The sequence below is a fragment of the Perca flavescens genome, chromosome 14 (genome assembly GCF_004354835.1).
Source record: "Perca flavescens isolate YP-PL-M2 chromosome 14, PFLA_1.0, whole genome shotgun sequence".
In the NCBI taxonomy this organism is placed as follows: Eukaryota; Metazoa; Chordata; class Actinopteri; order Perciformes; family Percidae; genus Perca; species Perca flavescens.
Genome location: NC_041344.1, coordinates 26,749,758 through 26,773,823, shown reverse-complemented (window position 1 = coordinate 26,773,823; position 24,066 = coordinate 26,749,758). Strand labels below are relative to the sequence as shown.

General features: G+C 42.2%; 1 protein-coding gene across 1 annotated transcript in view; it reads left to right on the top strand.

Annotated features, from left to right (window-relative positions):
* Positions 1-826: 826 nt before the first annotated feature.
* Positions 827-24,066, top strand: part of cpsf1 (cleavage and polyadenylation specific factor 1) — a 24,208-nt gene continuing 968 nt past the window's right edge. The window contains exons 1-35 of the mRNA XM_028598320.1: positions 827-1,025; positions 1,815-1,980; positions 2,080-2,107; positions 2,204-2,337; positions 2,433-2,513; positions 5,736-5,887; positions 6,292-6,438; positions 6,944-7,083; positions 7,292-7,402; positions 7,571-7,664; positions 7,746-7,833; positions 8,641-8,790; positions 9,041-9,092; positions 9,190-9,263; positions 9,354-9,428; positions 9,542-9,622; positions 9,966-10,061; positions 10,489-10,659; positions 11,255-11,396; positions 11,585-11,763; positions 13,445-13,584; positions 13,671-13,845; positions 14,332-14,538; positions 14,667-14,756; positions 14,842-14,988; positions 15,866-16,018; positions 16,326-16,442; positions 16,730-16,820; positions 16,930-17,014; positions 19,578-19,719; positions 20,200-20,352; positions 21,326-21,502; positions 22,578-22,644; positions 22,747-22,794; positions 22,890-23,045. Coding sequence (XP_028454121.1) covers positions 1,837-1,980; positions 2,080-2,107; positions 2,204-2,337; positions 2,433-2,513; positions 5,736-5,887; positions 6,292-6,438; positions 6,944-7,083; positions 7,292-7,402; positions 7,571-7,664; positions 7,746-7,833; positions 8,641-8,790; positions 9,041-9,092; positions 9,190-9,263; positions 9,354-9,428; positions 9,542-9,622; positions 9,966-10,061; positions 10,489-10,659; positions 11,255-11,396; positions 11,585-11,763; positions 13,445-13,584; positions 13,671-13,845; positions 14,332-14,538; positions 14,667-14,756; positions 14,842-14,988; positions 15,866-16,018; positions 16,326-16,442; positions 16,730-16,820; positions 16,930-17,014; positions 19,578-19,719; positions 20,200-20,352; positions 21,326-21,502; positions 22,578-22,644; positions 22,747-22,794; positions 22,890-23,045 — 4,087 coding nt within the window. The 5' untranslated portion in view covers positions 827-1,025; positions 1,815-1,836. The remainder of the gene's footprint in view (positions 1,026-1,814; positions 1,981-2,079; positions 2,108-2,203; positions 2,338-2,432; positions 2,514-5,735; positions 5,888-6,291; positions 6,439-6,943; positions 7,084-7,291; positions 7,403-7,570; positions 7,665-7,745; positions 7,834-8,640; positions 8,791-9,040; positions 9,093-9,189; positions 9,264-9,353; positions 9,429-9,541; positions 9,623-9,965; positions 10,062-10,488; positions 10,660-11,254; positions 11,397-11,584; positions 11,764-13,444; positions 13,585-13,670; positions 13,846-14,331; positions 14,539-14,666; positions 14,757-14,841; positions 14,989-15,865; positions 16,019-16,325; positions 16,443-16,729; positions 16,821-16,929; positions 17,015-19,577; positions 19,720-20,199; positions 20,353-21,325; positions 21,503-22,577; positions 22,645-22,746; positions 22,795-22,889; positions 23,046-24,066) is intronic.

The following is a 24,066-nucleotide window of genomic DNA, read 5'->3' as shown; positions in this document are numbered from 1 at the left end:
TTGGAGCGGTGAACAAATGCTGCATCCACAGACGACATGATTGAGTGAAGTGCCTCTTTTGGAGTCCTTATTGGATTAATGATATTTGGGTTTTGTTCTGTTTGTGACTTCTGGCCGGGAGATGTGTTTACCAAAGATCTTTTTTTGTTGTTAGTATTTTTGATTGTATTACAAATTCTGTAAAAGCATTCTTTTTTCTTTTTTTTTTAAGAAAACATGAAGGCATTGCAGTCTAAAGAAAGATCATTATTATTTTAAGAAAAGAAAAATAAAGCTTCTTAAAATGAGATACCATTAGGAGCTTCTTGGGAATTTGTTTTGATCATGCACTCAGTTGTATTTACCAGAAATAGGCTACTGTATAGAATATTATATGTGAATATAATAATGTAAATCTGAATTTAATGTTTTTTTATACTACTGTTATGATTTAACATTTTTCCACTAAAACAAGCACACAAACGTCAAGATGTCCCAAAAATGTTGCTTTAGACAGTTCAGTACACTTTTTATTCAATAACGTCATACTCAGTTATTTTTGCTTATGTAGAATTGCATCTGGCCCCTTCGTTGTGTTAGGGACCCCTGAACTCAAAGGCACCAGTGGATCTGCACCCTCATTATTTATCCAGTGAATGTTGCTTTGAATAGTGGAATAAACTGTACACACTAAACATAGCAATAATTTGTCTGTCTGGTATTCCTGAGACTGTCCTAATGTATCCTTCTGATTTTAAAAAATAATGAAGAACTGAATATTTTCTCGGGTTCTTTAACCATTCAGCTTCTACCACAAGTTTTTTAACCGTGGGGGGGCAGCAGTACACATCAGAGCAGCTAGTCTGCGGGAAATTAAAGGACGAAGAAGACCGGGGCCGCCAGGGACAACACAACGACCACTAACCAACTGCTAGCTAGCTTACCTGGCTATGGCTTAAGTCAGTAACCCACAAAATATGACCCCCTATATGTAAACAGAAGAGGGAAAAATAAAGCTACAGACTCTGATAACGTGTTTCATATAGGTACGTTGACAAGTTTAATTCACGATTTGCAGAAATTATGCCAAAAACAAACAAAAAAAACTATAGTCAGGTGCACGCGCTGTGGCATGCTAGCTAATATGCTAGCTACAAACAGGAACATTTGCGCGTTGCTAAAATAGATAACGTTAACTTTTCCCATACATTTGTTAGCCGACGTTAACTGTCGGCGGAGCCGCACACAAGTCATAACAACAGGACTTAATGGCTAACGTTATCGCTGCTTGCATTGTTTCATTCAATCGAAGTTAGCTGTCAGGGGGAAGCTAGCTAATTATCTAACGTTAGCTAACGTTAGTTGCCAAAGCTTGGCGCTACCTTTGGTAAATTATAAACCAGCTAGCGTGTGTTACCATGGAAGCATATTTTTACATTAAAGGCATGAATTCAAAAATAAGTGCTTTAACTGGCTGTATTAAATTGCCAAAGCTAAAAACAGTAAATGTATATTCAGTATACATTAAGACGTCTACTGGAATGAAGACGTTAAGCAAAACCATGTAGCTAGCTATTGACATTGGCTATAAAATAAAGCTCCGCGTTGATGTGTGGAGTGCTATATTTAATTCGGCATGTAGGTTAGTTCACACTATTCACTGAATATCAGTTCAGCATTGTTTCACACTGCTAGCCAGTTACCGCTAGCCACTCCAGTTTACTTTGGAGGAAGACTTGGGGAAGATAAATGTTTGGTTTATTGTATGTATCTTAAGTGGACAGTGGCTCTCGAAGCCAGACATCCTCCTGACATGCATGTTCTCCCCCGGTCAGATGCTGAGGGCAACCTTCCAGGATGTATGCTGTGTACAGACAAGCACACACCCCCACTGCGGTGGAGTTTTCTGTCTACTGTAACTTTATATCCAGTAAGGAGAAGAATTTAGTTGTTGCTGGAACATCTCAACTCTTTGTATACAGGATTATTCACGATGTGGAGGTAACTATAAGTCTCCACTTGCTTCATTGTGCCAAGTTTTAAAATACAGGCATTAATCGACTTTTTGTGACATGTGTAACATTAATCTTATCATTTCAGAGTACGTCCAAGGCTGACAAGTCTTCTGGTACGTCTAGATGTCATACTCTTAAAGTACACATTTTATTATTAATGAATGCTGTCAACATTTGTGGTCCAAATTCACTCTTTCCTCCTCATGCAGATTCCAAATCTCGTAAGGAGAAACTGGAGCAGGTGGCATCCTTTTCGCTCTTTGGCAATATTATGTCCATGGCCAGTGTGCAGCTTGTGGGAGCCAACAGAGATGCACTCCTCCTCAGTTTCAAAGATGCCAAGGTATCATTGTCTAAGCTGTGCACTGCCTAACCAGCTTCTAAATTGCCTTAAAAATGTTGTTGACTGACCTCTGGGTGTGTTTGTTCTCTTGCCAGTTGTCCGTAGTGGAGTATGACCCCGGGACACACGACCTTAAGACTCTGTCCCTCCATTACTTTGAGGAGCCGGAGCTCAGGGTATGTAAAATCCAGGGCCTGTATCGATCAGTTCTCTGAGAGTTACTCACAAGAACACTGCTAAGAATTGACTTGAGTAAAAAAATTCTCGGCTCAAAGCTGCACTTAAAAGTTAGTTATCAAGCATCTCAGTTGTAATTTAAGTGAAGGTTTAGGTCTATATCTTAAGTGTCTGTCTTAGAGATGATTCACGACACTTTGCTGTGCCACATTTTGGATGATGACATACAGTGGGGGAAATAAGTATTTGACCCCTTGCTGATTTTGCAGGTTTGCCCACTTACAAAGAATGCAAAAATCTACAATTTTAATCATATGTACATTCTAACAGTGAAAGACAGAATCCCAAAGAAAAATCCAGAAAATCACATCATATGAATTTATTAAAATTGATAACCATCTGATGAGGAAAAACAAGTATTTGACCCCCTGGACAAACAGCATGTTAATATTTTGTAGAAAAGCCATTATTGGCCAGCACAGATGTCAAACGGTTTTTATAGTTGGTGACAAGGTTTGTGCACATTTCGGCAGGGATGTTGGCCCACTCTTCCCTGCAGACAGCCTCCAAATCATTCAGGTTCCGAGGTTGTCGCCTGGCAACTCGAATTTTAAGCTCCCTCCAAAGATTTTCAATCGGATTCAGGTCTGGAGACTGGCTAGGCCACTCCAGAACCTTGATGTGCTTCTTCTTCAGCCACTCTTTTGTTGCTTTGGCGGTGTGCTTAGGGTCGTTGTCGTGCTGAAACACCCATCCTCGACCCATCTTCAGCTCTCTCACTGAGGGAAGGAGATGTCGGTCCAGAATTCCACGATACATGGCCCCGTCCATCCTCCCCTCAATACGATGGAGTTGTCCCGTCCCCTTGGCTGAAAAGCACCCCCAAAGCATGATGTTGCCACCACCATGCTTGACGGTGGGGATGGTGTTCTTTGGGTTGTACTCGGTGTTCTTTGCCCTCCAAACACGACGAGTTGAGTTGAGGCCAAAAAGTTCTATTTTGGTCTCATCTGACCACATCACCTTCTTCCAGGCCTCTTTTGAGTCGTCCAGGTGGTGAATGGCGAACTTCATGCGGGCCTGTCCATGTTTCTTCTTGAGCAGGGGAACCTTGCGTGCGCTGCAGGATTTCAATCCATGACGGCGTAGTGTGTTACCAACCGTTTCTTTTGTAACTGTGGTCCCAGCTGCCTTCAGTTGATTCATCAGTTCCCCCCCTTGTGGTTTTGGGATGATTCCTCACCGTTCGCATGATCAGGGACACCCCACGAGGCAAGATCTTGTGTGGAGGCCCAGACCGAGGGAGGTTGGCGGTGGTGTGGTGCTTCTTCCATTTCCTGATAACTGCACCGACAGTTGATCTTTTCTCTCCAAGTTGCTTTCCGATTCTCTTGTAGACCATCCCAGCCTTGTGCAGATCAACAATCTTGTCCCTGATGTCCGTAGAAAGCTCTTTGGTCTTGCCCATGGTGGTGATGTTGGATGCTGGTTGTTTGGGTGTTGACAGGTGTCTTTTATACAGGTAACGAGGTGAGGCAGGTGTATTTGATGTAGATAATTGGTTCGGATTGGGGCTGTGTCTTAAAGAAAGACTAACTGGCTTGTAGGAGCCAGAATACTTGCTGTTTGTCCAGGGGGTCAAATACTTGTTTTTCCTCATCAGATGGTTATCAATTTTAATAAATTCATATGATGTGATTTTCTGGAATTTTCTTTGGGATTCTGTCTTTCACTGTTAGAATGTACATATGATTAAAATTGTAGATTTTTGCATTCTTTGTAAGTGGGCAAACCTGCAAAATCAGCAAGGGGTCAAATACTTATTTCCCCCACTGTAGGCATGGACCAATCACTGAATAGATGTCATTATATAAGTATATTCTCAGATAAATTCACATTGAATGGTGAAATTCCTAAGAGGAGTTTAAATTCAACACACATTTGACAAACAATGTCAGAAAAGAGAACACATTAGGTTACACATTGGAAATGAAAGATAAACACGTTTTCCACCCTGTCTTAATTACAAATTTTACACTGGCGTGCTGTTAACTGACCTGCCTTTATATAGCCTAGATTTTTATGATATTTTATGCCTGCTCTGTCCATGCGATACCGTTTGATTAACTGCTCGTCGTCAAACTTTTCAAAAACATTCTTCCTCTCCTGAAAGATTGGCGCACGTCTCTGTCTCCTCAGTGCCATAACAAGCCCCTCCTGGCAACTCCTAAACACTTGAGTGACCTCTCGAGCTGTCTTAAATAAATGGGACAGTAAGAGTGATTCTTAGCTTTAAGAAATTTGATAACTTGTTTTTATATTTTAAGTTTGCAAGTAGGAGTAAATTTCATGAATTCTCAAGGAACACGTGGACTTATTGGGACTTTGTCTTATTCCCCGTATCCCCCAGAGTTAGAGAAGTCCATACATACCCTTCTCATCTCCGTGCGTGTTGTAACTCTGTCTGATGCACCCACCGCTAGCCTAGCTTAGCACAGCTCCTGGAGGTAACCGGCTCTATCTAGCCTACTGCTCCCAATAAGTGACAAAATAACGCCAACATTTTCTTATTTACATGTTGTGATTTTTTTATAGTCACAGCGTGTACAAATAACAAGTTCACATGAGACACAGCCATCTTCTAACCGTATACATACTGGGAACTATATTCTCAGGAGGAAAAGCACTGCTACTTCTGCTACTTGGGCGGAATGATTTGCTCGCAGCACCTGAGAAGCCTCGTGGTGAGGAGCAGAGAGTTTGCCTGGAGTTTGCTCAGAGTTGGAGTAATAGATATAATGTAATATAATCACAACATGTAAATAGGCGTTATTTTATAATAATGTAAATGTTGGCGTTATTTTGTCACTTATTGGGAGCAGTAGGCTAGATGGAGCCAGTTTCCTCCAGGATCTGTGCTAAGCTAGGCTAGCGGTGGGTGCGTCAGACAGAGTTAAAACATGCACGGAGATGAGAAGGGTATGTATGGACTTATCTAACTCTGGGGGATACGGTGAATAAGACCAAGTCCCAATAAGTCGGCGTGTTCCTTTAAGACTAAAATGGCACTTTGAGAAGCATGATAAATACGGGCCCAGACGCAGTAAACCTGTGAAACAAAACATGCGCTCAGGAGCTTATCTGTCTAAGTTAGAGGAAATGTTGACATGCACAAGTGAATGCGTTTCTTAAACTAATGTGCACTCTTTTTATACTTTCAGGATGGTTTTGTGCAGAATGTACATATTCCCATTGTCCGCGTGGATCCCGAGAATCGCTGTGCTGTAATGCTAGTTTATGGCACCCAGCTCGTGGTGTTGCCGTTCAGGAAGGACACTCTAACAGATGAACAGGAGGGTGGAGTGGGAGAAGGGTACGCCTGCAGTCCCATTATACATTCTGCTCATTAATCACTTTTAGAGTCTGCTTGGCATTTGTATCCCAAATCCCTCTCAGCACCGTCAATGTTTACACGTCCAGTCTAAAACCTAATCTTGGTTTTGTTGGTACTGAATGTGGGGATTTCACACCCCCGCCACCCTTTTTAATTGTAACAGTTCATATTGTAGTTGCCATGCATGCATGCATATCCATGGTTAGATAAACAAAAAAAGGATGGGTAAACTGCCACGAAATGTCCACTTTTATTCTGCTGTTGCTTAGAGTTTACTCTGACCGTCGATAGTTATCTAACCATGTCTGATATGAATAGATATTGTTTAATGATTACTACACACCTGTCATTTTCTAACTGCGAGCATGCCATCTCATCGACAGACCTAAATCCAGCTTCCTACCCAGCTACATCATTGATGTCCGTGAGCTGGACGAGAAGCTGCTAAACATCGTCGACATGAAGTTCCTCCATGGCTACTACGAGCCCACGTTGCTCATCCTGTTTGAGCCCAACCAGACGTGGCCCGGGTCAGTCCACCACATTATCACCTATAACAACTACTTTTTGTTGCATTATTCGACCAGTAACAGCAACTAGGACCTTTTGTTTGCTATAGATAAAGCCATTAGGGCTGCTCGACTATGGACTAAATCTTCATCAGGATTATTTTGGTCAACAATTTTATTAAACATGATTACTCATTGCATTTTGGAAAGATAGAAAGAAAAATAGTGAAACAGTTAAACAAATCAACAGTGAAAACACCTTGAACAGTGAAATCCCCTTAATACATTTGGCGTTTTTTAAACCACCTAACTTTTTATAATTCATTCAGAACACAAGACAAAATAAGAGTTTATTTGCAATACGTAATGTGCAAAATAATATATTTTTTCCGATTTAATGTATTTTCGGGTTCAATAAACAATTATAATTGCGATGCAAATTTTGATTAATTACACATATTTTTTGTTTCTTAGCAGGCCAGTTTTGATTGAATGTTTAATTTCTGTTTTCTGATCATTTTGCCAGGCGCGTGGCTGTGCGCCAGGACACCTGTAGCATCGTTGCCATCTCCCTCAACATAATGCAGAAGGTTCATCCTGTCATCTGGTCTCTCACCAATCTGCCCTTTGACTGTACGCAAGTCATGCCTGTTCCAAAGCCAATCGGTGAGCTCAGAGAATTCTGCCTTTTTTTTTTTTTTTTTCTTCTTTTTTTCTGAAAGGTGTGGTCACTAAGTTGCCAGTCCACCAGAAAGATAATTCCTGTTGGGAGTGTTAGATATGAATTTACACAATTTAATGAAGTGCGTTGTTTATTGTTGTTAAAAAGCTTGGTGTTGTAGCGTCTTTGATCACATATCAAATCCTTTTGTAGGTGGTGTGGTGGTGTTTGCTGTGAATTCATTGCTGTATCTGAACCAGAGTGTTCCACCATATGGAGTTTCTCTCAACTCTCAGACAAATGGGACCACAGCATTCCCTCTGCGTAAGCGTTATCATCTGAAAAACACACACACACACACACACACACACACACACACACACACCTACTGTATACTTGTATTTTTTTTTTTTTACATCTGGCCTCGTCACTTTACATATCACTTGCTATTTTGTAATGCTCTTTACTGGATGACGCGTTTTGGTTTCCCAGGTGTACAGGAGGAAGTGAGGATTTCACTTGACTGTTCCCAGTCTGACTTTATTGCCTATGACAAGATGGTCATCTCTTTGAAAGGAGGAGAAATGTGAGTCATTGCAATCACCACCAGAACGTACACAAATGAACAATGGGCACGGTTTATGATTCTTTACTGACTGTCTTGCAGTTACGTGTTGACCCTCATAACTGACGGCATGAGAAGTGTCCGGGCTTTCCACTTTGACAAGGCTGCTGCCAGCGTCCTGACAACCTGCGTAAGTTCCGTCTGTAACCGTGAGCAACAATGGTCTGATGACACCTGAATTCTTAATCAGATACCCTTTCTTTTATGTATCTGTGGGCTAGCTTCGAAAGCCAACCAGAACTTTAAGATTAAAGCTGCCAAATGCTATATAAACTTGCACTTATATAGTATATTAGTGGGGCAATGAAACTCTTCAGACTGATTTGATTCAGATTTTTAGGCTCACGATTCAATTTCAATATTGATTTTTGATTCAAAAATGATTCTCGATTTAAAAAAAAAAAAAAAACTGATTAACAATATGTAATTGTAGTTACTTTTCCCATGTATGTATATGTGTGTGTGTATATAGATAGATAGATAGATAGATAGATAGATGTTATACGTCCCTTATTCATGTGGATTTTTTATTTAGTATCTTTTATTGTCCATATTATTCATGTGGATTGGTTTATTTGTTATTTTCCTGTTATGATGTGTATGTGTATGTTGTGTGTGATGTCTGTAAGCTACTGGGACCTTGAATTTTCCCATAGGGATCAATAAAGTATCTATCATGTGATTGCAGTAGACATACAATAAAAAAAATATGATTCGATTTTTGGAATTCTATGAATCGATTTTGAATCGGTAGAGCTCGAATCGCAATTAGAATACAAATAATTGTTTTTGCACACCCCTACCAATAACCCACAGCTAGTTTCTTATATCTGGCCGACCTTTAGGGATGTAAAGTAAATACTAAATATCTACTAAGTCTGTCAGCCTTTTAGAGGATTTAGTATGATGCCTCACACTCTGGGCTGTCCTCCTCCAGATGGTGACCATGGAGCCTGGCTACCTTTTCCTGGGTTCCCGCCTCGGAAACTCCCTGCTGCTGAAGTACACCGAAAAATTTCAGGAGACGCCACCGGAGGAGGGCGACGAAAAGCAGGACACAGAGAAAGAGAAGGATAAAGATAAACCGGTATGTTTGTGATTGCGTAAAAAAAAAAAAAAAAAGTGTATTTTAATACAGCCCTTTGTTGTGAAGCACCATCAAAATTCCATCTTTATTTTTACTTGTGGAGTGGCAGCAATTAGTTGCGATAAGATATAGTTAGACCTGTGGTTAGTAAATGTGTACGGCACTCACCGCACTTGGAAGGATTCTCGTTTTATTTGACAGCTTGTCTTCAACATAGCCTATAAACTAAATCATTGCTAATGAATTCCAGGAAGAACCCCCAAGCAAAAAGAAGCGAATGGAAACTTCCACCAACTGGACGGGTATGTTTTTGAATATCATTTTTGTTGTGTCAGAAATGTGTGCGCGTGTGTGTGATCTGCCTTCTCTGTGTTTCACTCAACTTCTTTGTTTTGTCAGATGAGGTGGATGAGATAGAAGTGTACGGAAGTGAGGCCCAGTCAGGCACTCAGCTGGCCACCTACTCCTTTGAGGTAAAAAAAACAATAATCCAAAGCTTTATTTCTTCTTATATATATGCAGATCTTTGTGGAAGGTGACTGAGTTTCTGTGTTTTCATACAGGTGTGTGATAGCATACTCAACATTGGACCGTGTTCAAATGCATCGATGGGCGAACCTGCCTTCTTGTCTGAAGAGGTACACAGATTCAGATATCTTCTAGTTTAGATTGGTTACTGTAGATGTTACCCATAACTTTCTCAAGAATTGTATTTTGAGGTGTCTGACTTGGATGTTCGCCCTGCCCACAGTTCCAGAGCAACCCTGAGCCCGACCTGGAGGTTGTGGTGTGCTCTGGCTACGGCAAGAATGGTGCACTCTCTGTTCTTCAGGTAACTCCTCCCACTGACTTTGTATGTTGTTTCAGTGCATGTGTACCTGGTTAGGTATATGCATGATAAATGTTTGGTATATGCATGATAGACGTTGAAACCGCACCATCCTAAAACCTGTGGTCGTGAGGGCCGTCTGCCACAGGTCCAGCGATGGTGCTACAGTGAAGTCTGAGTCTACCACGGCTGCCTCAGAGATCGACGGAGTAGCCTGTAAACACCCCAGACACATGCTCACAGTTCTTAGATACTTTTGTGATTCATGCCCTGTAAAATGTACAGTGTACTGCCTCTGACTTTAACTTGCCTGTTATGATTGTTATTGTTTCCTTTCTGTTCTCAGAGAAGCATCCGACCCCAAGTAGTCACTACGTTTGAGTTGCCAGGTTGCCATGACATGTGGACAGTCGTCTCAAATGAAGTCAAGGAAGACAAAAAAGTACTGTGTATTTCTGCTTTAGGGATACTTTGCCGACTTATAAACCAGCTCTGTCTTAAGTGAAGTCAAGGAAGACAAACAAGTACTGTATATTTCTGCTTAAAGGGATACTTTTCCGATTTTAAGCCAGCTCTGTGTCATCTTTGTGTGGACAGTGTGTTTAGAGGAGCAGTGTTTGGCTTCACTCTGTGGCGCCAGTGCACAGAGCTTTGGTGGATCTGGGTGGCCCTCCGCTGCTCCGCTCTGCGAGGAGCTCCGTGCACTGGCGCTACGAAGGGAAGCACACACCGCCCACACTGCCATGACACAGAGCTGGATTTAAATCAACAAAATATCACTTTAACAGCCTAGCGTTTTCACGTTTTAGAGAATGTTGACTTATTTATGGTGGCACCTTTTTGAACCTTTTCTCTCGCTCCTTTCTTAGGCCGCAAAAAGCGATGATTCAGAGGACGGGGCAGAGACAGAGACAGGTGAGGATGGAGAAGACGGAGAAAAGGACAAGGAAGAGAAAGAGGAGGAAAAGACAGAGCCTCCCCTGGAGGATGATACGAAGAAGCACGGCTTTCTCATTCTGAGCAGAGAGGATTCAACCATGGTAGAAACACACGTCAATACACATCAAATCTCTATAAACTGATATCTGCATACGACTGCCGTTTGTAGCCTGAGTAGTACTTACCGATCACATTTGAGAAGGTTAGGGTTGCCTGCGCGTGAACAGTCCGTGTGGAGAGTGAAGGAGGCGGAATGTTTTAGCTGAAATGCAATCTTGGAACCCATCGGTTATCGTCTGCCGATGAGCTAGCTTTTTATTAGCTTTTTTTTTTTATCTGCAATCATATGCAGATATCTATTTATAGAAATGCTAATGCTTCTGGACCTAAAATACCTTTCAAAAAGTATGGACTCGGATTTCAAACAATGACGCACGGAAGAGGAAGTCTTGCCTCGGATATCTGCTGGCTGCACAGGAACCCCAGTATTATTGGTTGTTTCCTCCAGAGGTTAAATCGTTGCCAAAACGAGATTGATACACATCTTATGTCCAATCGATTTTGATCTGAAAAAATCTTTGAATAGAACTCCGTTACTCCCAGGGAAAAACTCAACCTATCTATTATATAATTTGGATGTTGTGTAATGTAACTTGGCTGTGTTTTTGAATAAACTAAATGTTTGTTTTTGTGCAGATCCTTCAGACAGGTCAGGAGATTATGGAGCTGGACACCAGTGGTTTCGCTACCCAGGGACCCACGGTGTTTGCTGGAAACATCGGTGACAACAAGTACATCATCCAAGTCTCCCCCATGGGTATTCGGCTACTGGAAGGAGGTAAAATAGGATAAAAATGTTAGGTTAAAAAAGTGAAACATGAGTGATAATTAGATTTGTAGTTGTTGCAGTAGCAAACAGCAGTAGGAGTAACGTAGAAAATCTGTATAATATTAAAGCAAATTCAAGGTATTAAACATTATGCCAACTTGTTTCACTGACGTGCTCTTTTTGAATTCTGCTTTCAGTGACACAGCTCCACTTCATCCCCGTGGACTTGGGCTCTCCCATAGTGCATTGCTCTGTGGCGGACCCTTACGTGGTCATCATGACTGCAGAGGGGGTGGTCACCATGTTTGCGCTGAAGACCGACTCATATATGGGGAAGACACACCGGCTGGCCCTGCAGAAACCACAGATCCCCACTGTGAGTAAATCATCCCCATCAGTCCTTTATTTTAGTGGCTTTTCATTTGACAATCATGCCCCCTGCTGGCCAAACTGAAGCACTTGGGCTAGAGGCTGTGGTACTGCACTTGAGGATGGATACCCAAAACAAGCCCGTCCCGGGTTTGGACAGATATTTAGAAAAGATATTCGGTTTCGGGTCGGGCTCGGTCACATCAGCGCGATTAAGGCATTGAACATTTTAAATTTAAAAAAGCTTATTATGTAGGTGCGCGCCTGTGTTAACGTGGGCTTGTTGCCCCGTGTGCGCTGATGCGCTCATCTGTTGACATTTCCGAATGCCTTCCTACAAACAAAAAACAAGATTTTAACTGTGTCGGGTTTGAGTCGGGCTTGGACATAAATATCTTAATGCCTGTCGGGCTCGGGTCGAGTTCGGTTACTGCTCTGTCGGACGCAGGTCGGGCTCGGACAGAAAAATGCGGCTCGATCCGCACTCTATACTGCACTGGCAGCAGCATTGCTCTGTGCTTCAGTAATTCAATTTTTCAATTCAATTAAATTGTATTTATAGTATCAAATCATAACAAGAGTTATCTCGAGACACTTTACAGATAGAGTAGGTCTAGACCACACTCTATAATTTACAAAGCCCCAACAATTACAGTAATTCCCTCAAGAGCAAGCAGTGCGACAGTGGCGAGGAAAAACTCCCTCTTGGGAGGAAACCTCGGACAGACCCTGGCTCTTGGTAGGCGGTGTCTGACGGGCCGGTTGGGGATATGATGAACAGTGGCGATAATAGTCATATTAATAATGGAACAGTGACTTCGAAGTAGCAGGGTTCAGCAGGACGCAGCATGACATTGCAGGGCACCGCTGAGCTCAGCAGGGAGTGCAGCAGGACCACGGCGACAGCTGCAACCAGGATCTTGGTGCCAACGTTCTCCAAGGAAATACGCTGGGGGAAAAAACATAAGGACTCCGGGCAGTAAACTCCCCAGAAGCTAGGATTAGTAACAAGCATTTCTGGGACGGGATACACACAAATGGTAATAGAAAGGGAGATGAGAGAGCAGCTCAGTGTGTCAAAGGAAGTAAGGAAGTCCCCTGGCAGTCTAAAACTATAACAGCGTAACTAAGAGAGACAGGACATAAGGAGAGGTAGCCTAATGACAACATGCAAATGCACAGTGGGGCTGCACAATGAATCGCAATCTTATCGATATCGCAGTATGGACTAGTGCAGTATCCAAATCGCAGAGGGGGGCGTAATATTTGTTAAAAGGCAAAATATGTGTCAAACCATTCTGGATTATGTATTGTGGTGCTGTAGTGATGTCCCGGCCTAAAAATCCTATCCTACAGAAAAAATCTTTGTTAGGAACAGATCCTCGCATAAATCACACTATAATCATTTTAATTTCTTTTAATTTACAATGCAAATTAGAATATCAATACAAAAATGAGCATTCCCTCCTATATCGTGAATCCTATCGCAAACGCAATATCATTCCAAAATTTTATATCGTTATATCGTGCAGAAATGCTTATTCAGTATTTTTTTGTCTAATTGATTACTTATAGTACTTTTATATTTAGGCACAGCACATTTTGTTGTACACAAGCTTGTGCAATGTCAATAAAGTACATTCACGTAACTGTTGTCAACTTGTTTAAAACCACCTCTCATTCAACAGCAATCCCGTGTGATCACACTGTGTGCTTACCGGGACGTAAGTGGCATGTTCACCACAGAAAACAAAGTGAGCTGCTCCGTCAGAGAGGACCCCGTCACCAGGAGTCAGTCTGAAGAAGAGACCATCATCCACGACCTCAGGTAAGAGCACCACCTCCATACCAAAACACACAGCCAGTCGCCACGTGTCCCATTGAGCGATGGATTGATTGATGTCAAATGTGTAGTAACACAGTGGACGATGAGGAGGAAATGCTGTACGGAGACTCAAACGCCAGCGCAGCGCTTGGAAGGGATGAAATGGGCCGCAGCTTCGGGGCACTGGGGCTTTCTGACGGAAGCTCGAGCAAAGCAGAACCCAGCCACTGGTGCATTATCAGCAGAGAGAGTGGAGTAATGGAGGTATGGGCTGTATGTTACATCATAAGAATATATACACTATATTGATCAGCGTGTAGTCTCGCTTTGCCCGACCTTCCTCCACAGCGCCGCGGAGGAGGGTCCGGCTAGTCCACACACTATTCCGGGATGGGAGAAAAACGTGCTCTGGTTTATGGGCATTTCTTTAAACCGCTGCAAAATAGCCTGGGGGAGGAACTTCTTTTGGTGGAACGTGTGTACGTTCAAAAGTAGTTTTAGTCGTGCAACAGAAAACTGAGATTGGACAGATAGTCTAGCTAGCTGTCTGGATTTACCCTGCAGAGATCTGAGGAGCAGTTAACCATAGTCCTCAGAAATCCACCGGAGGTTAGAACGCCAACACAAAGGAAGAGGAAGGTAACAGACATAGATAGATATAGACTAATCAGCGTGTTATTACTGTACTGTCTATATCAACGACTATACTATACTTTGTTTTTGTCACGCTGTTTGCTTTTATTTGAACAGATTTACCAGCTCCCAGACTGGAGATTGGTGTTCCTGGTGAAGAACTTCCCAGTGGGTCAGAGAGTGCTGGTGGACAGTTCGTCTGGCCAATCAGCAGCACAGGGGGAGGCCAAAAAAGAAGAAGTCACGCGTCAGGGAGAGATCCCACTAGTCAAAGAGGTGACTTTGGTGTCACTCGGCTACAATCACAGCAGACCGTATTTGCTGGTGAGTGTTTGTGTTTCACTTGAATAAAGTGCTTTCATGAAAATAAAAAAATAAATAAAATGAAAACAGGGTATAACAAAAGAATTCAGTAAAAGCAGGTTATAACAAAAAGTGTCCTTGTTTCCCAGGTCCATGTGGAACAGGAGCTTCTGATCTACGAAGCGTTCCCGTATGATCAACAGCAGCCTCAAAACAACCTAAAAGTGCGCTTCAAAAAGGTAAGAGCCAAGACGATAATGGAGGGCCAAATCGCATCAAATTTGAACGAGGTGAAGTTTCACTGTGCCACTTGACTCTGCACAGGTGCCCCACAACATCAACTTCAGAGAAAAGAAATCAAAGGTGAAGAAAGATAAGAAGGCAGAGAGCGGCGGCGCCGAGGAGAGTTCGGCTGTGAAGAGTCGGATTGCCAGATTCCGATACTTTGAGGACATCTCTGGATACTCAGGGGTAAGGAAGACCTTTCAAAACATACCTGCAAACTAGTCGCTTTTTGGCGAAAATCGGCGTTTTGAACGGGAAAATGTCATCCACTTGAATTGTGTAGATCCGATGAGATTTTATTTGCGGGGGGTACAATTTCCCATAAAAGGGAGTTTCAAAAACCTACTGCGAATGTAATGTAATCACAATAAAACATCTTTGGTGGTACGTCACACAAGTCATTTGGCCAATCACAATCAAGATAACGGCAGCGTCTTCTTTGAAAAGCCCCTTGGCTGCAGCTTTCCTTTAGCTTATCAACTTCAGCTTGTCTCTAACGTTGTTGTTAACATGTTTAACGTTATAATGGCTTGCCAGCTAACGTAAGGGGCGGGGGGGGCCTGTATAAAATGCATCGCTTTTTTCAGCCCTTCGGAGTTTGGAGGTATGTAGAAAAACAAACAAAATTGGACATCCTGTCACACAGGGTTGGGCGATATGGAGAAAATCAAATACCACGATATTTTTGACCAAATACCTCAATATTGATACCGCAACGATATTGTAGTGTTGACTATTGGTGCTTTCACAAAATATTTACACAATGAGATTTTCGATAAATAATCATCAGTAATGTGGATATAATGACTAAGTGGGTAAAGGCAAATAATAGAACAACTAGAACAGTCTGGTAAGTTCAGAAAATGACATCACTTCACTGTAATGCAGCCTTTAAAACCAGGAAACGACACCACTTATGCCATATTATGATATCCGAAATCTAAGACGATATATAGTATCATATCACGATATCGATATAATATTGATATATTGCCCAGCTCTACTGTCACATACTCCTTTTGATTAGCCAAATAACTCTCCACGTTGTCCTTTTTTGTCCCAGGTGTTTATCTGCGGTCCGTCCCCTCACTGGATGCTGGTCACCTCTCGCGGAGCCATGAGGCTTCACCCCATGACCATTGATGGCCCCATTGAGTCTTTCTCCCCCTTCCATAACATCAACTGTCCCAAAGGTTTCCTCTACTTCAACAAGCAGGTACACACAGGGCCCACTCTCACCTTGGTAGCAATAGTGTAGGTGTTTGTGTTGATCGTTTGTCTGTCAACTCCACTCTGAAGGGAAACACAATTAGACTAGAATTTGGATGAGAGTTTTTTAAGTATTGTTATTATTCATTCCAAAGTCCAACTGGTAAGATTTGTTTTTTTAATGATATCCTCAGTGCTCCTCAGATACAGAACTCTGCTTTTTTTTCACTTTTTTGGGAATTTGGTTTCTAGTTCCTTCAACAGTTCTGTGTGTGTGTGTGTGTGTGTGTGTGTGTGTGTGTGTTTTCCCACAGGGCGAGCTGCGGATCAGTGTCCTGCCCACCTATCTGTCCTACGATGCCCCTTGGCCTGTCAGAAAAATCCCGCTGCGGTGCACCATCCACTACGTCTCCTACCACGTCGAATCCAAGGCAAGGCTCCCTTTTACCTCAGCCCGCACAGCACCAAAAGGCACCAGAGTGGCAACGTGACACAAATTTAGAGCTGAAACACATTCCCCCAGCTCCGCCTCCGCTAGCGTAACGCGATGCAAAAATAAAAGCATATTGATCGAGCCGCTTTGAAAAGTTTGAGACGAAAGCCTTCTGGCCTTAAAGTTTTCTTAGAGCGAGAGATGGAAAAAAAATAATCAATGAGGGATTAGTCTTTGATGTGAACTTTTTCTGTGTGGTTTTGGCTTTTTTCTCCCCCCTCTCAGGTGTACGCTGTGTGCACCAGTGTGAAAGAGCCCTGCACACGCATCCCCAGGATGACTGGAGAGGAGAAGGAGTACGAAACCATAGAACGAGGTCAGACACGGACACACAAACACACACACACACACACACACAGTTTTATTTATTCATATTATTTTCCTCCTTAACACATTACTGTTGTATCTTGCGTGTCCCCCTGCAGACGAACGTTACATTAATCCTCAGCAGGAGAAGTTCTCCATACAGCTCATCTCCCCAGTCAGCTGGGAGGCCATTCCCAACACGAGGTAAAAGCTGTTCTCTATATATATATATATATATATATATATATATATATATATATATATATATACAGTGAGGAAAATAAGTATTTGAACACCCTGCTATTTTGCAAGTTCTCCCACTTAGAAATCATGAAGGGGACTGAAATTGTCATCGTAGGTGCATGTCCACTGTGAGAGACATAATCTAAAAAAAAAAATCCAGAAATCACAATGTATGATTTTTTTAACTATTTATTTGTATGATACAGCTGCAAATAAGTATTTGAACACCTGAGAAAATCAATATTAATATTTGGTACAGTAGCCTTTGTTTGCAAGTACAGAGGTCAAACGTTTCCTGTAGTTTTTCACAAGGTTTGCACACACTGCAGGAGAGATTTTGGCCCACTCCTCCACACAGATAAGCTGAGAAACACAGAGTTTGAGCTCCCTCCAAAGATTCTCTATTGGGTTTAGGTCTGGAGGCTGGCTAGGCCACGCCAGAACCTTGATATGCTTCTTACAGAGCCACTCCTTGGTTATCCTGGCTGTGTGCTTCGGGTCATTGTCATGTTGGAAGATGGTGTTCTTGGGATGGTACTCATCATTCTTCTTCCTCCAAACACGATCAGTGGAATTATGACCAAAAAGTTCTATTTTGGTCTCATCTGACCACATGATTGAAACTGATGATGAAACTTAAGACGGGCCTTGACATGTGCTGGTTTAAGCAGGGGAACCTTCCGTGCCATGCATGATTTCAAACCATGACGTCTTAGTGTATTACCAACAGTAACCTTGGAAACGGTGGTCCCAGCTCTTTTCAGATCATTGACCAGCTCCTCCCGTGTAGTTCTGGGCTGATTTCTCACCTCTTACGATCACTGAGACCCCACGAGGTGAGATCTTGCATGGAGCCCCAGTCTGAGGGAGATTGACAGTCATGTTTAGCTTCTTCCATTTTCTAATGATTGCTCCAACAGTGGACCTTTTTTCACCAAGCTGTTTCCCCGTAGCCCTTTCCAGCCTTGTGGAGGTGTACAATTTTGTCTCTAGTGTCTTTGGACAGCTCTTTGGTCTTGGCCATGTTAGTAGTTGGATTCTTACTGATTGTATGGGGTGGACAGGTGTCTTTATGCAGCTAATAACCTCAAACAGGTTCATCTAATTTAGGATAATAAATGGAGTGGTGGACATTTTAAAGGCAGACTAACAGGTCTTTGGAGGTCAGAATTCTAGCTGATAGACAGGTGTTCAAATACTTATTTGCAGCTGTATCATACAAATAAATAGTTAAAAAATCATACATTGTGATTTCTGGATATTTCTTTTTTGATTATGTCTCTCTCAGTGGACATGCACTTAGGATGACAATTTCAGACCCCTCCATGATTTCCAAGTGGGAGAACTTGCAAAATAGCAGGGTGTTCAAATACTTATTTTTCTCACTGTGTATATATATATATATATATATATATATATCACACCCCTTTGAAAAGCAAGAGTGCCGTTAGCAAAATCAATAAGAACGCCTTGTTTTAATAGGCCTTAGGCAACTATGAATCTAGAGGTCCACACAAGTTTGTGGTAGCTTTGTTTTCTCGTTTTCTCTGCACCGGGTCGTCCTAGTGGAGGCTTTGTGCTGCTTTTAGAGAACTATGGAGTTTAATTGAAAATCTTGGGTCATTTACAAAATGTATATTATTAATGTAGCCCCACATTGCTGCTTTCCATCGTTTCAGCGAGGGTCAGTTGGAAATGTCGGGTCATTTGTCCAAGTCCCTAGTCATTTAGTTGCTCTGCATTATTATTATTATTATTATTATTATTATTATTATTATTATTATTATTATTATTATGATGTTACCTTTCTTTGTGTTCTAAACTCCGGTGGATTTCTGAGGACTATGGTTACCTGCTCCTCAGATCTCTGCAGGGTAAATCCAGACAGCTAGGTAGACTATCTGTCCAATCTGAGTTTCCTGTTGCACGCCAACTTTTGAACATACAAATGTTCCACCAAAACAAGTTCCTTCCTGAGAATATTTTGCAGTGCCACCGTGGCTCCGTGTGGCACTGAGCGCCGCCCAAGACGATTGTGATTGGTTTAAAGAAATGCCAATAAACCAGAGCACGTCTTTCTCCCATCCCGGAATGCTGTGTGGACTAGCCAGTGAGATCTGGCAAAGCAAGGATACATCCATGACAATTGCACCAAAAACATCATGACCCAGAGTAGGAAACCTACTCAGGCCCTGATGTACGTACATTTGCGACTGTAGCGCCATGGCCAACCCGCAGAAAGCGCACGCTGTGATACTTTGTCTCTTTAATCTGATACCTGCGATGTATGTGGTGGTGTCAGGCCATTTGACATGTGGTGGTCTACTTGAACCGAGCAGGACCAGGACTTTTTTACTGTACAGCTACAGTAAGAAAGAAAACGGGCAATGGAACAAAAAGAAAAAGGGGCGTCAAAACAGTCTCACAGGAGCACATTGTCATATTTGTAGCAGTGATATGATACTAGAATCCCTATTATCAGACAGGAACAGCAGAGTCTGACTCCACTCTGTGTCTCCATAAGGTTTGACCTGGACGAGTGGGAACATGTGACCTGTATGAAGACGGTGTCACTGCGGAGTCAGGAGACCGTGTCCGGGCTGAAGGGCTACGTGGCGGCAGGGACCTGCCTGATGCAGGGGGAGGAGGTCACCTGCAGGGGCCGGGTAAGCAGCAGCACGCAACATACCAACACATGGGGCTGCTCGCTTATGGAAAAAAAAAAATCATAATCTAAATGATTTTGGTCACTATATTTCACACGATTACTCATTGACTTTTGGAAAAATGTTGCATTTATTGAACTTAAAAAAAGCAAACAGCGAAAACACCTTGCACAGTGGAAGTTCCCATACTACTACTTCCCTTTTAAACTTTTTTAATTCCCCTTTAGAACACAAGACAAAATAAGAGTTGTCGAATCGAATGTGCAAAACTATCGTTTTTCTCAATTACATTGTTTTTTTTGTGATGGTTAGGAGCCAGAATTGAAATTGCGATCAAACTTTGATTCATTTTACAGCCGTACCACCAGACTAGGTTTTGTCTATTTGTACAACAAAAAGGCCGTTCTCAACCCCGCACGAAACAAAAACAAGACATGAAAACATCTGCTCATCGCTTGTCGTTTGATCCCTTTTGTTCAGATTGTGATCCTGGATGTGATCGAAGTGGTGCCAGAGCCGGGCCAGCCCCTCACCAAGAACAAGTTCAAAGTGTTGTACGAGAAGGAACAGAAGGGCCCGGTGACGGCTCTGTGTCACTGCCACGGTTACCTGGTGACGGCCATCGGACAGAAGGTACGACCACGCTGCCGCATCACAACCCTGGCAATGCACCTAGCTGGGATTGGAGAAATACGGCGGTCTCATACTAGACCTGTAGGGATGTGCCCATCAGCTTTTTTGGCCCCCGATCCAATTTTTCAAATGTTGAATATCTGCCTACACCGAGTCCCGATCGGATGCTTGTATTTGCATAAATAATAGAGCAACACGCATTTTTTTTTATATTGTTTACAAAAATAACTAAGTAAACAAAGTAACTAAAAAAAAGTTGTCTTCAGCTCAATACATTTAACAAATTTTTTGTAAAACTCGCACATAAAAATCAACTTTTACTGAGAATGGTGTCAAATTTTCTCATGTAATCGTTAGCGGAGTAAGGTGATCGCGGTGACTGCCAATCCCGATCAGTTAAAAAACGCCCACATCGGCTCCGTTGTGTTACTTCACAATTCAGTCGGAACATCACTATAGAACTCAATCTGAGTTTATAGCTTAAAGTGCTCATATTATGCTTTTTCCCCTTTCCTTTATTGTGTTATATATCTTTTTTTGTGCATGTTACAGGTTTACAAAGTGAAAAAGCCCAAAAACGTCCCCCCCCCCCAAAGGGACTTACCATCTCCAACAGAAAACACTGTTCACAAACGGCTCCAAACAGCTCTACTGTAGTCCAGCCTTTACTTCAGAGACAAACATGCGTCACGTGTAACACACGTTATAATGCTCGCCTAGCTGCTAGCATGGCACGCCCTCATACTCTGCTTCTGACTGGCTAGTCAGATATAAGCTCAAAATACAATTATGAACCCGAAAATGAGATTAATATGAGCACTTTAAACATTCTTGAAATTCTGTCCCTGCTATACATAACGAATCTTATGTAGATGTTTGACCAAACATGACAAACTAACACGATATCACACGCTGATGTGCATAAAAGAAAAACGAAAGTTTTTTTAGTGTAAGTTCCTCCGTGTTGCTGCAGATCTTCCTGTGGGTCCTGAAGGACAACGACCTGACGGGCATGGCCTTCATCGACACCCAGCTCTACATCCACCAGATGTTCAGCATCAAGAATTTCATCCTGGCTGCCGATCTGATGAAGAGCATCTCGCTGCTGCGCTACCAGGAGGAGAGCAAGACGCTGTCTCTCGTCAGCAGGGTGAGTCCAGGCGGTCTGATTTGAGTAATCGTCAGGGATGTTAACAATGAACCGTTGAACCTTAATCGCCAGTACCAATTTTGAGCAATATTAGCAGTCTAGTTCAACAGTTCAAAACAATCTTACACAATAGAAAAATAGTAAGTAAGTAAGAAACAATAGGCTATACAATCTATTCCTAAACTGTAAGTTAACTTGCTAGTGCAAACTTTTAAGCTCTTTTTGCCCATATAACCACTTGACCAATCACAGGTCAATCTCACCCAGTGTTTCAACCCGGTTTTTATAGCATCAAACAACAAATAAAAAACAAAGTTATCAAAAAAAATGAACTGTTGAACAAACGGCAGCATGATTACCACTCCCTAAAATGGCAGAAACCATCTGCGGGAAACATGTATCTGAGGTCAACTTAGATTATTTTTTTGTTTTTTTTGATCCATGTCCTATCCGCTAACATGGAGGGGGTGGGATATATGACCTATACTGCAGCCAGCCACCAGATGTTTTGGCTTCACTTACACAGCCTACGCATCAACCTCTGGCGGGGACGGGCTCGGCGGTCTTGTGGCCACCGGTCGCGCGGACACGCCAGCGGTCCCATACTGGGAAAGTTGCCGCGTGCGTAAATGCCTTGAACTCCCGGACTAGCGAGGGTCGGCTATCGGATCACGAAATCAAGTGAAATTAGCGCCCCTAGTTTTTGTGATTTTACCATATCATAATTCTAATGCTGATTGTTTGTCAATGCAAGTATTCTCCTCGGTACCTGAGGTGACAAAAAGGGATTGGTGTTTGCTGGCATTTAGTTTTTCCTCCTACAGTTTGAGTTTGGGCCAGTGTTGTACCGGAGTGTAGAGGAAGATTAACGATAACCTGCGGGCTGCAGTGCACACAGCGGCGTGTTTATTGATTAGGAGCTACAAGTGAGTATTGATAGCGTGTCTCTCCTGTGGTGAGCTGTCTTCGGTGGAGTTAATCTTGGAGAGAGCAGTTCCGGCAGCTGGAGATAATTCGGGGGACTGTAGCCGTCTTTGTTTGGGATCTAACTGTTTTCTTATTGTTTTGGCAACAGGACGCAAAGCCCCTGGAGGTTTACAGCATTGATTTCGTGGTGGATAACAACCAGCTTGGATTATTGGGTAATGTTTGTAATGCCCTTTGGAAGCAAATTCAATTAAATTAGCAAAATAAATGTCCTGTTCTCATTAACCTTTTTTTTTTGTATTTGATTCTCCCTTTAGTGTCAGATCGCGACAAGAACCTCTATGTATATATGTATTTACCTGAAGGTATGGAATATTGTTGGAACAACCTATGCAAAACGTAACACATGTCAGCATTCATTCACATCTGGTCATGTAATGTGTGGTCTGGGGGTTTGCAGCTAAAGAGAGCTTTGGAGGAATGCGGCTGCTGCGGCGAGCGGACTTCAACGCCGGAGCGAACATAAACACGTTCTGGCGGATGCCGTGCAGAGGAGCGCTGGACGCCGGCAGCAAAAAGGCTCTGACCTGGGACAACAAGCACATCACGTGGTTCGGTAAGTGGCCGTAGCTGACAGCTTTAGTACCGATTCTTATTCTGTCAAGTTAGGAGCCAGCTCGAGCTGGGTGGAAGACAGGCAGCAGCGATCCAGAATGCGCTGTAGAGGAGAGTAGAGACTTGGCTACAGTTGATTGGGAAGGTAAAAAGAACAGTTTGGACTAGGGCTGTAAGAAAAAAAATCGATACACTTGAGTATCGCAATATTTTTTTTTTTTAGCAATACTGTATCGATTTTCAAAAAAGGCAATATCGTTTTTTTTATTTTATTTTTTTTATTCTTAGCTTAGGATGGTTTTGGCAGATTTGTTACTGTCAATAAAAAGTACGATTTGAGATTGTAAAGTTCAGTAGACTCGACACCAGGGCTGACCCGAATGCTTCCGAGACTCGATCGTTGACATGGTAATCACCGTCCAAATCCGTATTCAAAATAGGCCTGCACAATTAATCGTTATAAAATCACGATCCAATTCACCCCTGTTCACGATTACATTTTTAAATGACTTTTTATTTTTTTCTCCTTCAATTAATTTATCGGAAGCATTTGACATTGACATGTTTTAATTATGTAAAGACACATATTGAAGGAGTTGAGATAGAGCCTGTATCAGGGCCATGTGTGTTATATGTCACCATTTTTGGTAGCCTACCGTACTTAAATGGCCATTATGTAGCCTACTTTATTTTCTTTATTCATTGAAGCCTCTACGTTTACAGGCTTGTGGTGATGCGCAATGTGCTATAGGTGCCAAAAAAAAAAATCTCTGTTTGGTACTGCCAATTTGTTTTGTTATGTCATGGTTCATGTGTGCAATAGACATTACACTTCGTAAAATCGTGGCAGACAATCGGGATGTCAATTCTAAGGAAAAAAATCGTGACTCATATTTTCCACCCGAATCGTGCAGACCTAATTCAAAAGCTTCTTTTTTATTATTATTACTACTTTTATTATTATTATTATTATTAATGCATTGCCCCAAAAATCCTATAGCTTTAAATAGATCACTTTACTG